Source organism: Streptopelia decaocto, assembly GCF_964273445.1.
Source record: "Streptopelia decaocto genome assembly, chromosome: 12".
Lineage (NCBI taxonomy): Eukaryota > Metazoa > Chordata > Aves > Columbiformes > Columbidae > Streptopelia > Streptopelia decaocto.
The window spans coordinates 15,117,889-15,133,978 of record NC_138667.1 but is presented as its reverse complement, the minus strand read 5'-3'; the positions used below and the strand labels follow the sequence as shown (position 1 = coordinate 15,133,978).

The 16,090-nt window shown below is 36.3% G+C and overlaps 1 protein-coding gene across 1 annotated transcript in view; it reads left to right on the top strand.

The window, feature by feature from the left end:
* Positions 1–16,090, top strand: part of RANBP17 (RAN binding protein 17) — a 148,275-nt gene that overhangs the window by 18,486 nt on the left and 113,699 nt on the right. Inside the window, exons 13-14 of the mRNA XM_082063400.1 lie at positions 2,021–2,126; positions 3,707–3,842. Of these exons, the coding sequence (XP_081919526.1) occupies positions 2,021–2,126; positions 3,707–3,842 (242 nt within the window). The remainder of the gene's footprint in view (positions 1–2,020; positions 2,127–3,706; positions 3,843–16,090) is intronic.

Below are 16,090 nucleotides of genomic sequence, written 5' to 3'. Positions count from 1 at the left end.
GGTTTTCTTTTGTTTGTTTGTTTTTTTCATAGGAGTGAGATTTAAGATAAGTCTGAATGCTTTCCTTGGCTTGTGTTGAAATCATCTGCATGTTATTGCATACTCTGCATTATCTTTTTGTGTATATTTAGTCTCAGCATCTTTTTTTTATGTCTAGAATGCACTTACTATATACCTCTGACTGAACCAGAATTAGGTATGATGGAGAGGCTTGTGTTCAGGCCATGAAGATATTGGAACCCCTCAGAACTGCTAATGGTTCCTGGGTGAAGGAGCTTAGGAAGTAGAGCGTTCAGTGCTCTCTGTTCTGTGTTTTTCAAATTAAAACAATGCAAAGCATGAGGGAAATTAAGTGAAGTTTAATGGTATATAAATGAAGAGTATTTTGCCAGAGATTTGAAACAAATGTGAAATAAAACCTCAAAGGTTTCAGTAGATACTGTGCATCTAGCAGTCCTGACATGTACCTAGAAACATCCAAGATAGAATATTGTTTTACTGTCATAACTTCATTTGTTTATCTGCAGTTATCCTTTATGTTACACTTCCAAATGTGTTCAGACACTGTTCGGGGTATTGTCTTCTCTTGTAAGTGATGTTGTCATCACTTGGTAAAATCCCAGCAATGAGAGCAAGACATCATCTGGCTTACGTAAATATCTCACTTACTGAGAAGCCTGGTTATACTTGGTTTTACTTACACGGAAAATGTTCCGAGCTGTCTTCAATGGGTTGATATTTTCAAGCAGTTCATTTGAATTTATTATAAAGTCTATTTTGCTAAACGAAGATGGAGTCTAAAAGTAGCTGTGCTGTTGTCTAGTCTTAAGTGCATTTCAGTTGAGGAAGAAACCTTTAATGGTATCCTGAAGTTTTAACAGTTCTGTATGTCACTTTGCTATTCAGGTCTTAGTTTTCATCCTATTTTAGGGAAAATACTGCATCTTTCCAGAGGGGGGATACTGTTAGTTACTGGATTCGCAGCTTAAAAAGCTGAAGCAGGAAACTATGTGACTTCAATAGGTATCAGTAGGTCAGATTTAAAGATATTCCACCTTAATGAGCCAGAGAAATTAAAATCATCCAGGCTTTGCAATCTGGAAAGGATTTTCCAGCAGAGAACTGCCAGAAGAATTCTCCTGAGTTGCATGTTTGTAAACTAAGAGTTCCATATTTATGAAGCAGTGTTGCACTATTCGAAAGCCTGTACAAAATACACTACATGCATAGACTGAAGGATTTATTTATGTATACACAGCTTTTCAGAAATGAAGAGCCTTACATTGTGCTGTACTTGATAAGGACTTTGCCAGTGCTTTAGGGAAAACTGACAGCTAAATGATCTGGGAGATGAGAAGGCACAGCAGCATGGCTTGAAATGGATGAGCTCTGTCCTTCAAACCCTTTCACAGAACAGTCCACAGAGACCTCCAAAACTCTGTCCTAGCTCTCAAACTCTTTTCTTGAAGAATATGTCTGGTTTATCACATCAGTATTTTCTTACATGCAGATCTCTTCTAACTTTCAAAATTACAGACTTCAGATATTAGTTTAATATGACAAAGAAATCTTTATTTGAAATAGAACTAAAAAGTACATCGTATTGAGTCTTAATTCCTTCCTAATGCTATAAGTAAATGTAACAGACCCAGTATATATAGAATTGTTCCATGCCTTGAAGTGACTTGTAGCAGGCAAGTGAGGATACTAGATTAATTGCATAGCTAATCTTATCAGGCTGAGTTTGCTTAATTTGTGTTCTAGGTTATTTCTTTTATGTTTTATTTATAAGCATGTCCAGGTTAATACGCTGTTCTACTTTATCTGTCAGTTCTGCTCAGAATTTTGTGTTGATTTGTCTGGTTAAGTTTGAAATCCAGTGAGGGCAGAAACCTAACCATTCTCTTGACAGAGTTCCACAGTCTGATACCTTATAGAAGTGCTGATACCTTGTGGAGGTGTATTGTGTTAGCATAATGGTTTATAACCGGTAACCGTTCTTCTTTCTTTTTAATGGTAGGACGGCTGGCATGGCTTGTGTATTTTGTGGGTGCTTTTGTGGGAGGACGATTAACATACACTAGTACCGACGAACATGATGCCATGGATGGAGAATTATCCTGTCGGTAAGTATTGCGTGTTTTAAATTATTTATTTTGATTATTTTAAATGATGTTTAGTATAAGCAGATATTTTGAATTTTAATGAGTCAAATTTTGTCCAGTTCTTGGATGGTGGTTGCTCAGGGACTGTACTGACTTTCTGTGGATTAAGACTGTTCCAGTGGCTTTTACCTTTTCAGTGTCATCATCCAGGGCAGTGAAAGAGTCATTAGGTCTATAATTTGAAAACTATGCTTCAGAGGAAGGGAAGAAGATTAAAGGCAAATGTGTCTCTAACTATAGCAGTGTTTAGATATGCCCATGTAGCTGCCTGTATTCATGTGTGCATTATACTTGTATACAATTGTTAATTTTCTTAGTTGTGAGTTACGGCTATTATTTTCTGTACTACTTCCTTTACGTTAATTATTGTGGGTAAAGAAGTGCGGAGGAACTGCTGGTCAACCATTGAAAATTTAGACTCATTTTAGAACAAAAATGCTTGGAATTAAAAAAGGAGGCCTAGATTTTAAATGTATGTACTAGAGCCTTCTTTCTGCAAGTTGTAGGGCAAGAGGTGAGCTAGGGATTATTGTGAATGATGTGTATTCCTTGTGGCAAAGCCCAAATATGTGGCAAAAACTTCCTATTCCCTGTTCTCACCCACAAGGATGTTTAAAAGGGCGTGCATATTTGATCCTGCTATCTACATCCACTAGCTAACGTGTGAAAAAGGGCACACAATTTAGAATTGCGTAAGAAGCTGTACATTTTCACTTTTGTTTCTTGCCTTCCTAGTCTACCCTGGGGCTCTGTGTTGTTAGCAATCTTCCACTATCTTTTTATTAAAAGTGAGAGGTTTTAATATACAGGCTTGCAGATGAAGTAGCTACTGACTTCTAATGCAGTGATTATATATTTCAGAATTGGCAAAAGGTGAGAGTAATTTTTTGAATTGCTAGGGAATTAGGATGTCAACGAATAGATAGCAGAAGAGCATGGGAAATTAAATAAAGGGAATATTCCTTTAAAAAAATGTATTAAATTTTCTTAGCTGACATAGGCTGAAATCAATTCTTTGAAATCAGCTCTGGTAATATGGACATACACACAAAGGAGGGATTTAGGTCAGAAAATATGTGTTTGTTCAGATGTTTTAGGAGAGACACAAGTGGGAAGAAGCAAGGCAGACAGTGCATTATATACGACATGTGTAAACTTATTTCTAAGTATAATAGTTTCAATTCCCAGGGAACCTCAACATCTCTTACTTGCAGTTTGATACCCGTGCTTCCCAAATTTCTTTGTTTCTTTCATCACAGAATAGATGCTGTAAGAAAGAAAACAACATTTTACGAACTCACCACAGTGTAACACATGTTTCTGAGAAAATTTCAAGTGCCAAAATAATTAGAAAAGCGTTATGTTGATGTTTATGTTTATTAGTCATCAATTAGCAGAATTTGCATCTAAACAAATCAAAATCCTAGAAGAAACTTGGGCAAACAAAAAATGGCGGATGGGTTCCTAGAGAAATTAGCTGTCACAATATCTTTTAATTTGAGAATTCTTCCTGAAAATGTTGGGTTTTTTCTGTCATTAAGAGTTTTTCAGCTGATGTCTTTGATGGATGCCCAATTACCACAGTCTAGTAATGAAAAAGTAGAACTGGCAGTTCTCTGGTTCATGGATCAGTTCCGAAAAACATATGTTGGAGACCAGCTTCAGCACACCTCAAAGGTAAATACTTGCTCTAAACCACAGCATTGAAGATCAAAATGCCTTTGAATAAATTGACCTGCTAATATATGTTACATATAAAAGCTGTTGAGCTCAGCTGGTGGCTGCTTAGCTAGATGGACAGATGGACAGATAGACAAGTTATTTATGTGTTGTTCATCTGTACGGGCTTCCTACCATGTGTGCTTTTGAGTGGTGGCGTGCAAGGAGTTAATATTTTAACAGCTATGTTCATTAAACAATTTTAGGTTACTTTGCATTTCAATTTTTTATTTCAAACATTTAGCTGGGTTCTGCTATATTGTGTTATATTTCACAGCTGGGTACACAAGATTTATTCTTTTAATAGTTCTGTTCTTTTGACAGTTACTCATTTATGTGGTTTCCACTGTATTTCTCACATTACTTGGCTTTTCTGCATTTTAAATAGGGAAGAGGGAAAAGTAAGATGTATTTTTGAAGAAGCGGCAGTTAATTCACCTTAACTGTAGGGGACAGTCATAATATAGATGTTATAAAGAGAATGTCAGTAAGATGAGATCAATTGATCTTGAGAAAGACGGCAAGAATTCTGTTGGAGCCCCAAGCAAATCTTTAGCAAGAATTGTGACAGTGACGGAGATTTGGTTTTACTTGTCTAGTACTTGGTCCTTGCTTTCTGGTGCACAGTCCCAATCTCAAGAATTCCTTTATCCCTTCATGTTTGAACTGTACTTTATTGAATGGTCCTCATTTAATGTTAAAAATAAAGTTTTCCACTATACTGAACTACTTCTTCACAAAAGCGATGTGTTCCTTTCAGCTGTCAAAGCCGATTTGTTATTTTTAAATCTGGTGCCCTGCTCTAATGCGAAGTAACAGAAGGTACACCGTAAAAATGTGCTCATGCTCCTGGTATTTTCATTAGCAAAACTCCTGCTGGCGGCAGTTCAAAGGCCACACGGCTGTACAGTAGTTGTAATTCCCAGATTATTTTTTAATTTCTGTCTGGTTTTGAGGCTTTTGATTTTTACCTTGTGTTCTGGCTGCTGGAGGTGTAACTTTGTGAGGAAACCCTATTAATGTCTAGTATGCTGTAACAGATTGCTATAGGAGATTGTATACCCGAGGTTTTTGTGTCCACTCTTACAGAACACTGCAAGAAGCGTTTGTATGCGGGTGAAGCAGCAGGCAAAATACTGAAGTGCATTATTTATACTTAATCACCTGGAGCTCCGTTGTCAGTAGGAAAAAATGTAGACTTGAACATTTGCCAGCTACACCAGAATTCAATACGTATTAATTTATCCAGCTCAGCCTTGTGTTTTGAATAACCATAAGACTGTCTCTGCAATTGCATTGTGTGCGGAAGGTTAAATGGTTAATTATTGAGTAAAATGCTGGCTAGTGTTTCCATTTGATTTATTGAAGAGCACTTTGAACAGAAAGAATTAACTTTTACTGAAAGGACATGGGGGAAAACTGTAGGAAGTATTCAAGAAAATGGTTTTGTGTTGTTTTGTTTTATTGTCTTGGTTTTCCCCCGGCCTGATAAGTGGACACAAATCTAATGGGTAATATATCATATTCCGTATACTGCCTTTGCTTATGATGTGTCTTGTATGTAACCAGACTGGGAAGGTGGGAATTTTGCAAGGCTTTGATGGTGCATAACATTTCAAGGAGTGTTTCTAAATTGTAGCCCCAGTCTAGCAACTCCACAGTTCATTGCAAATGCATTTTCAAAGTGTGGGGTGTTTTTAAATTTTGTGCTTAGATTACTTTATCTCCTGATAGAATTTAGTTTGCAGTCAAATTCCACTTTTGTTCTAGTAGGCCTGGTAAAACAGCCTCTCATTTCCATTGATAGAATCCCATGGCCCACATCACATTATTTTACCAGATCTTACAACAAAAGCTGTGTGTGAAGGTGTCTGAGCTCCTGGTTTTGGTGTTTGTATTTTTTTAATTTTTAATAAAACTAAATGAGATGCTTGTACACATTTTGCAGTTAAGAGGAAGGCAGAAGGCAGCACTTGTAACAATTCTTCTGTTTTTATCCTGCTGTAGCAGCAAGTATAGCAGCAGATGGCATTCTACCCTCACAGTTGTAAATCCTCCAGTACTGTGTCTTGCTGGCAGCGATCTACTAATATGCAATAAAAAGGCTCACACTTGGAAGCAGGAAAATCAGACATATATCAACTGACTAAGTTAATACACATTTATATAAATATTCAGGATTGCTTGAATTGCTTTATTTACAGAATGGATAATGGAAATTCTGCATGCTTCAGCCATGTTGAAATAATTTTTGAGAATATTTCTCTATTTGGTCATATGCTTACATACAGAAAAACAGACAATGGTGAGAGAAAGCTAAATAGTCTAATGAAATTGTAGAACAAGGCTTCTGTGTAAATATACAAACGTGTATATAATAAAAGCGAACTCACTATAGAAAAAGAAAATTGGCTGGGTAAATTAATGCATTCTTATTAAACAGTCCAGTGAGACTTGCTGTCTAAGGAAGAATAGCAAAACCTTGGAGATCTCTTCCATGGTGCTGTAATACACTTTTAGTACCATTACATTCCCAACATGAAAATAATACATCAAGATGCTGTCCTTTGGATCAGATAGACCTTTGAATGAATATATGTATTATATTTCTGTTGAATACTAGACTGTATACTGTACAGCACTATTAATATCTATTTGTCTATCAATATGTAGTTTGTTTTAATGCTGATATGACTTGGCCTTCATAGAGTCCTCTTTTTGTGGCCTATTGCTGCTTTGGCTGCTGGCAGGGTTCTAGAAAATTATTTGGCTGGAAAAGCCATTGTAGCTTCTGTTTCTGTCTGTGGTGGCTCCAGCATTGCTGGAGTGTGTCACTGTAAGAGTGTAATATTGCATTGAAACCTGATTCCTGACAGCAAAAGCAAACACATGTTCTTTGTTAGAGAAAACATTCCTGTTTTGAATGAGACTTAACATAACTTTAACATAACAACAACTATGCAATTATATATGTATATTCACAAGTGACACTAGACTGGGGGGAAGTGTGATCGCAAAGGATGGGATTTGAATTAGAAAGGTCTTCATAAGCTGGAGAAATAACCTGAAAGTTTAAAATGCTGGTGAAACACCATCCTTAGGAATGAAAATTTCCGCTTACAACTACCACTGGGAAATCTCTGAGCAGGCGGTATTATTTCAGAAAATGCTGTGGAGATGAGTGTCTTGCAAGCAGGGGTAACTCAACAGTATGTGTTGGTTTTGCACACGGGGGAAAAATACATTGTTTTTGTGGATGTAGCAACAGCAATATTGTGTCAGGTGCTGGAATTTCTTATTTCTGTATATTTGGCTCTTACTGGGCTTCAGCTGGAAGAATATGTCTAGTTATGGGCACCACACTTTTAGAAAACTGGAGACAAATGGCAAAGTATGACAATGCAAGTAAGATGTAGAAGATAGTGCTTTGGTTTGGTTTAGCAAATAGAATACTGGGCTGGGACAAAAATCAAGGCTGTCAAGAGTTGTTCTTGAAAAGCCAGTGACCAGATGTTTTCAGAGCCCTTCAAGGAAAAGACAGGATGTAATTCACTTAATTTGTAGCAAGGAAGGCCTAGAGGAAGCTTTTTAAGTATGCCAATAGCGGAGTGCTGGTGTGTACTACCCAAGATGCTGTGGGGACTTTTGATTTATGTCTAGGTGTACTTAATCCATTCTTCTATAAAGTACAGGATAAACCAGAAGCCTCACTGGTCTAATCTCATGCTTCTTAGTAAGACTATGGTTGTTTGCTCTGGCTTAGCGAGTGAAAAGCGTACTTAGGGGGGAAATGAGCCCTACTATTTGTACTATATGTTATGTTAATCAACCACCAATATGGAATTTTTCAGTTATATCAGGATTTTATTTTAGCCTGTCATGTTTCAATTAACTCATTACCACCATTTAAAAATGAATATGAGTACCAAGCATGACAGGAATTATAGTGTCTTCGAACATGAAGAGCTGGCAGAGGAGACAGACTGCTTTTCCAGCTCAAAGCACGTGTTCACTCATTCTTCCATGCTAAGGAATATTTCTTATTTATCCAGGCACAGGTGGGACTGTTACTGGATAGCCTCCAGTTTAGAGAGACTACCTGGTGACATCTCTGCCAAGTCAAGTAATTTCCCATGGCAAGTGTGAAATGTAAGTTGGAGGTGCTAAGAATGTGTTTTAGCTGCTTTTTTTTATCATGGGTTAGAGCAGAGTTGTCACTTAAGGAGCAGGCACTTGGTGAGTTACGTGCAAGTTCTTACTTTGCTGGGACAGGCAGACCAGATCTGGAGCTCTGTCTGCTCCTTGTGCTGTTGCAGAGTGTATTTGGTAACACAGATAATATAGGTCAAGATTTTTGCACTTGGGATGCTAATTTAGGCTAAACAATACTAATTGCACTTGGGATGCTAATTTAGGCCGATGCCATGGGTGGGTGTGTTTGGCTCTGTGTAATGGGTAGTGAGAGACTGCCAAGAGTAACTTGTTGGATAAATTTTACCAATTAATATAAGAAATACAACTTAGCCAAGTTAATGACTAAAATTTCGTACATTCACTTAGAACTGTGTCTTTACCATGAAACAAGTTTAACAGTAAAGCATCTTCATAATCTGGAGTCCTGACAGTGGTCACTTTTTCATATCTGTACAGCTTATAGTGATTTCATTAAAAAGGTGGTTTTGGTTGATGCTTTTCTCTTGAGGTACAGTTAAGAGTTATTCCAATAGTGTGCTCTTGAAAAATGCGTGCATACAGAAACAAGGTTCTTTTTCTTGTTAGTTCATTTGCATCTTGAATTTCTTGGTTGAATGGTTTTATTTGTTAAATATTTTGTGCTTGTAAATTAAAGTATTTAGCGGACTGTTACAATGGCTTTATACGTGAGAAAGAAATTACATTAAAATATTAATGTAATTAATAAGTGTTAAATAGGGTTTAGAATTAGGGTATAGAACTGTCTGCCGTGTCACTTATTTACACTCCTTTTTTTATTTGGCATTCTAACTGAGATTAAGGATTTTATTTTTATTTTGTACTTGTCATGTTTACTTTCTACAGCATGTGGTGCTATTTAACTAGAATTACGCCTTTAGCTTACTGTTGCCATTCCTGAAACATAGATGTTTGATAAGGGTAGTGTGCTAAAAACATTAGTAATAGCAAGTGTTTTAGGCTGAGCTCTGCTCTTTAGCAGAGCCTGATTACAGATTATTTCTGGAGTTCTGTTCTCAGCTTTTCAATAAGCAGAACAATTTTTAAGAAATCCCACCCTTAATCTTAACCAGAATAGTTATGCTTGCGAGGCTGGTGTTTGGTTTGTATATAAAAAGGAATTTATTGGTTAAAATGTTTTTAGGTAAAGTCTTTTGCTGCGCTGTGAGGCAACTATTGGTTCCCTGTTCCGCTCCTTCTAATTAAACAGTAGCTCTGTATGTGATTAGAGAAGTCTGGAGGTGAGTTAATTGGTAGCAGGTGGCTCTAGTTTGCGGGACACTTCCGAGGTGAAGCTCACCGGCCCAGCTTTGCTTCTGCCCAGGCTTAAGTCAAAGCAATAGGGACCCAAGGTAGAAAAGTAGGAGCTGGAATTCTGGATCCAGGCTGGTTTCCAGTCTGGGGCAGGTAAGAGTGAAGAAGGAAGTAGGAGTGTGGATTGTGTCATAAAGAGCCTTTACAGATTTAAGTTGAAGCGTGATTATAAAGTGGGGCTGGGGGTTGCAAATGAGATTTCTTATGCTATCCAGCACATATTTTATTGCCTTATGTGGTCAATATAAAGAAGTTACTGTATTAACATTTAGGATTGCAGCTGTATGTGTTGTTAAAGCTTTTAAACTATAGATCTGAATTATGAGGTAGATCTGCATTCTGATAAAAACAACGTCTGGAGGGTTTAGAATTCAGACTACAGTGTGTTTAGAGGGGTAGAAAAAATATAATTTCCTTGCTATGCATTGTTTGCGGTAGCTGAAAGCAAAACCATACGTAACTAGGTATTATCTAACCACTGAACACAGGCTGGTCTTCTAATGTGTAATGTGTATTCTGTTGACTTATGTTATTTTGATATTTCTTCAGTATATGTATATTTCTTTGATTACATGGCCTGCAGACACAGAAGCATGATCTGGGGGGAGAGGGAATGGAAATGAATACCTAGTTGTGCAGAACGTGACTCCTTTTCACGCTGCACAATGTAGGACCTGGAGATCTGCAGCAGTCGCACTGACTTTAGTCGGGATCTTTGCAAGTAAAGGTGTTGATCTGTGTATGTGTCATAAAAGATTCTGGGTCCTGGTGTCTTCATGATTAATGATATCTTTCCTCTTATGAATGATTATCCTTTTCTGAGCTGTAAAATATATATACTGTTTTATTTCATTACAATGAGGTGAAGATCACAATGCTGACAGGTGCTGGAAATTAGCAGGCCGTTTGGAAATTGTTCTGTGCACTAGAAATTAGATCTCATTTTAATTCAGCTTTTCCAAAGTAGTAAATGAGGTTAATGCCATACATATTCAGCTGATATGGATGAAGAAATTGATATAAAGTAGATCAACATAGCTACAGGGCTACTTTAATTTATAGGTAAAGAGGCAGTGATAAATGAAAGTAATGTAGTAGTGGTCACTAAACTCCTGAGCCATCAGGGATTCAATACTGTTAGCTGCTCATTAAAGACATTGTTGGGGTACATCAAATAGGAATTTGAAAAGAAATAGCCAACTAACCCTTAATTATCAAAACATAGAAAATACTAATTATGCCTTAATTAGCTTTTCTTTTAATGTACTGAAAGTGTTAGTTTTTGTGTAGCACAAATGGATAGTTATATCAACAATAAATAGGTTGTTTTAATAACTTTCTTTTACCTCTGGGAAAACCACACTCCAATTTTTAATATGCAATAATGCTTCTCTCTAGCCTGTAGGAGATGAAAATTATTAAGTAGCTTTATTTTTTGAAGATTTTACAGCAGCTTTGGGAAGAATTATTTCACCATGCATCAATTATTTTTAATTGAACCGAATATTTTTCAGATTGCATGAAATGCCTCTCATTTAAGTTTAACACTTAGAGTTTGTTAAGGAAGCATCATAGTGAGAATTGGGTACAACTTATTTCTGTGGCATATTCTGAGAAGAGTGATTGTTTCAGGAAGAAAAATATAATCACTGGTATTTGAATGTCATGAGCAGAAATGGGTTTGTTTTATCAAACACAACAGGTATGTGTTTTTTCCTGATAAGTGATAGGAGGGACAGACTGGTCGGAAGAGCCTCCAAATTCATGTAACAGTCAAGTCCTAGTACAGAAATGAAATTAAGTAGGTATTATACTGGTGGGTGATTCCAAATCTGTAGAACTGATACAAACATCCTACGAAATCTTACTAATGACCTCTTTTGTGAACTTCCTCTTCTCAACATTTTCAGCTTTGAAATAGAGCAAGGAAGATATTAAGCTTACCTATAGAACTGAAGAGTTTACAAGCTACCAACTTAAATTTCACAGAGATTTCAAGCATTTTACATACATTCAGCATTCAGTATGGTCAAAGTGCCAGGAGAGATATAAGGCTGAAGTGGACAAATACAGTTGTATTATTTGACGAGTCATTTCCTGATTATTTTAGTCGTACCTTTAAAGAAAAATCTTGTTTCCCAAGCTTTGAAGTGCAAAAGTGATATGAGAACACATAATGTTTCTTGTACTAAGTATCTGTCTGCTAGCATGGAGACAACCACAAAATCAGCCAAAACTGTAGCTCAGAACTTTAAGTTGTAGGATCTGTTTGTGGGATTGGAGTTGCTGTAATAGTTTGGCTTGCAACAGCTCCGTGTTGAGAATTCATCCATTTTCTGGACCAAAGATTTATCAGTGTGGGGTTTTTTTCTTATTGTCCTCAGAAAAAAATGTTGCTTTTTATGTACGTGAATTAGTTTGGTTCTCTCCTCTCTGAGGCTCTGACTTCTTGACTGGCTTAGCAATTTCTAGCAGGCTTAGGAGATAGAGAAAGTTGACATAAGTCAATGTTACGCAGGCAGATCTCCTTTCATGTTTTCTGTCATTGTTCCTATCCTGCCGTGAGCAGAAAGAACTATCAGCAAATATTCCTGAATTAATATTTCCCTTAATTGCCCAAAGATTGGACAAGCTAAGGTAATTGTGACATTGCTTGTAAACATGTAGAGTTATTTCAAGTTTCGTATTGTGGCTTGTACTGACAACGATCCTGCTTCATGTGAAAAATAATCCTTTGACGAAACGATTCCTTTGAAGGAATCTACTACTTTGAAGGATTCTTTAAGTGTTTAGTGCAAGATTTTTTTGCTATTGTATTTTTAAATTAGAACAACAACAACAAACCCAAACCATTTGTGCTAGAATCTGTGACATTTGATTTCACGGGTCTAGGCAGCGATTTTTACTTACTACACCCTGGCAAACTTTAAATCACAATACATGGTGCCTATTCTTTAACTACTTTTAGAAAACTCTTTATTAAATTTCTCTCTTACTTAGGCATTCTGTACAACAAATAACCTATCGGGACATAAAGACAAACACCTAAGAACTTTACAGAGTCGTAAATGTTGGTTTCCTCAGCAGGTTGAGTTGTATTCTTCATTTTACATATCCTCAGTTTTGTAATGTTTTACTTGGCTGCTTTATGCAGGAATCAATGTGGTTTTCTTCATGGACTATACAACACCCTTCTGTGTTTACTTGGGGAAATTTTGGTTTGGTTTTTCTTCTCTTAAATTCTACATTAAATACTCCTAGTCTTCCTCCTTTTCTTGCAATGCTGTTTAAAATCTTTAAATCCTCAAAGTGCTGTGTTTTTTTTTTTAAGTGTAATTTATTTGCTGTTCAGTTACCTACACCTTTATCTTACTAACTTATCTTTTGGCTCATTGCTCATTACAACTGAAAAGTGCATGAATCTTTATATAGATATTATTTAATCACATATTTGCAGTTAAAGCACTGGTTTAAGTAAAGTGCTGTGCTATTTTGTTTTAGAATTTTAGACCACAAATCAGGCAGTCTTAAAAATAAATAATTAGCATAGTTCAGCTCTGCACTTGGCTGTAACTGAGCTTTATTTTGTAGCTGCTAATAAAGGCACATTATCATGTTCAGGCATTGCAATTATCATTGAAATGTGTATGTCCATTAACTGCAACATTAGGCTGAGGATATAATTACTGTCTAGAGCCAATATCTTTGTGAAGTTACGTCTATGATGCTATTAAGCTATAAGCAATATTTGTAAACTAATGTTTAAATGTTTCAGAATTGATACCATCACTTGCGGACTTAAAAACTAATCCTACTTCCACTCCAGATTATTGACTTCTTAAGTGTTGAGCAAATATATTATTGGGTTATTTGGATGTGAATATTTGTGATTTGAGAGAGACTACTGTTTTTCTAATAGCAAGTGCCCAGAACAGATTGAACTGGTGTCAGGAGAAGTTGTGGGAACAGCAAAATGCTGATAAAACAATGGTACCGTATGTCACAAAATGCTTCCAACACAATTAATTTTTCTTGTAATAGAGTTACATTTCAGACTATTTAGTATAGCAATTTAAATGCAAGAGACTATCCTAATTATTTTACAAGTATGTTCTAAAGAGGAATGAGTGAGTCTGTACACTGATTTGCTTTCTGAAAATTTCTTGTATTTATGCTGACAGAAAAACCTGAAATTTCCTGTAAAGTTAGGTGGGTAGTTCATTTGCAAAACTTGGCCAGGTCACCTATAGGTGATTCCACACATATGGAGATGTTTGGACCTATAATGAAATGCCCTGTTTTTCACATTTTGCTTTTATATACAAAATAAGCATGGTAGTAGTTGACTTTCAAGTACTTGCATCAATTAATTTTCTCTTCTATTCCCTTAGTATGTGAGTGATAGCCATTCATTTGTTTAATTTGCTTACCTGTCTCAGAAATAGACATTTAGGGAAAGCTGATGGAAAGAGATACATGTTAAACAGAAACAATCTTAGAGCATTTTTCATCTTATTTTGAATGCAAGTGTTTTAAAATTTTTCTAGCACAGAGGAACTATCACATTGCTTAGTGCCTTTTATCTGATATAGCCTAATATCGTTCCTTTTTCTGTTTTACAAATCTAGTTTCAAATTTTGCTTTCACATATGTCTGCTTTATGGCTTAACTGCCTCTGCTTTGTCATTGATGACTGGACTCTGGTGTAAGGATGCTACTTATATTTTCTGTCCACGTCGGTAAATACTTTGCATTTTTTACATTGTTTGTATTTATTATATTATGTTCTTTGTTTAATAATTCAGTTATCATTTCACCTCAAGCAGATCCTCTTCTAACTGCTGGACCTTTCCACTTGTGCTGTATATCCCATACCAACGTAGCAAGAAGGAATAAACAGCAGACAGGGCATCTCAAGGAAGAAAACAAAAAACCAAACAGGCTATTTTGTGACTTATTCATCTAAACTATATTGGTTTTGTTGCTGTATGTTGGCCTCATATCCTCATTATTTAAGTAGCTTAATGAATTAATGTCCCAGACCTTGCAGTAAGTAAATTAACCATCAGAGTTCAGAGCAAAGTGAATAGTTTTTTAATATCGGACTACAGCAACTTTTATGACTCAGACTTAATTACGAAATTGCTTATTGCATATTTGTGTAATTCAGAGAGGAAAAATATGCAAAATAACATGTGATAAGTACATCTGTCAAAAAAGAACAAAACAGTAAAACCCTAGGCAGTTAGGTTAGTCTCTTGATACTGGTTGCATTAAACGTGGTTCAGTTTAGGTGCTGTGTTCATAGTCTGCCTTGGTCAGCAACGCTCCAAGGTTTTGTGTTTGAGTTCAGCTGATCAGCTGTTCAGCTGTTACCAGCAACTAGTATATTGCTAAAACAGTCCTCTACATGATCCTCTGTGTTTTCCTTTGTAATAGTGTCGTCATTTTAGATTTATATGGGGAATGTGCATTTGTATAGTGTTCTTAAATGGGAATTGTTCTAGAGCACTAACTTTTTTTTCTGACAAAATATTTAACGCAAGTAATTTTCTTTCCAGGTAGCTTTATGCACTGAGTTTTTCTATTCTTACATGTGAAACAAATGTCATAATTGAGTAGACAAAGGACAAAATTCCACTCTTTGTGACCTCAGGGTCAATTGGTTTTGAGCTTACAAAAGCGTGCAGTTTCTGAGCTGTGTTAAACATTGCACGTAAACTGTCAGTCTCTTGGAGTATTTTCTGCTTATTTTGTTACAGGCACAAGTTCTGGAATAATCCAGAGTTGCAACGAACATTCTGTTTCTCCTTTTACCTTTTCCTCTCATGTCACTACTCCTGTTTTTTTAATTAAACAGGATTGGATCGTTTGCATTCCTATTATTATGATTTATTAGTATTTTTTCCTGCAATTTTTAGACTTATTTACAACTATTTGTGTTGAGTGATCAACATCGACCTGACCCCTTGAAAATGAAGATGACGGGCATTTGCAGAGCAGCATGTACAGCAAACTTTGTCTCTTTTGATCAAGCTGTTGTCACGTAACCAGTCTAACCAGCAGTACATCACTTCCACTCCAGAAGAGAGAAAGTCAATGGAGCTGAATTGCTGAGGACTATTTCCTGCAGTCAGCTCCAGGATAAAGGATAAGAAACCTTTTGGGGTTTGAGATATAAATGAGGCTTCAGCTGCTTCCTCTATTTTGTAGTTCCTTTGATCTGGAAACTTTCCAGGTTGATGAAGTCATCAGATTTTCCAATCAATTTTTTTTTTAATTTGAACCGCCTTTATCTTCACATGCCTTATGTAAATGGCCTGCTATGCTTTCTGAGACCAGTGTAGTAAAGAAAACATCCGCATCATTGTAAAATGCTTCATGATTAATTAAGTGAAAGGTTTGCTCTGAGACAGATGAGATATTGTACCTGTGTCCTTCCTTTTGCATCTTGTGATGGTTTGACTGAAATTAAGCTATTTTTCTTTATGCAGTTAGAAACTTTGCTTCTTCATAGCTATCACAGTTGTTTAGATTTTAGTTTGAGGAAAAATAACACCCCAGGACAGAACTAATGTTTGTCTTCAAGTAACTTGTCAGCGTTTTTGAGTTGGAACAAGGGGATTGTAAGAGCTTATTGTTATCTGAGTTGTTGTCTGGCAGCCAAGGTCTTTCTGGGC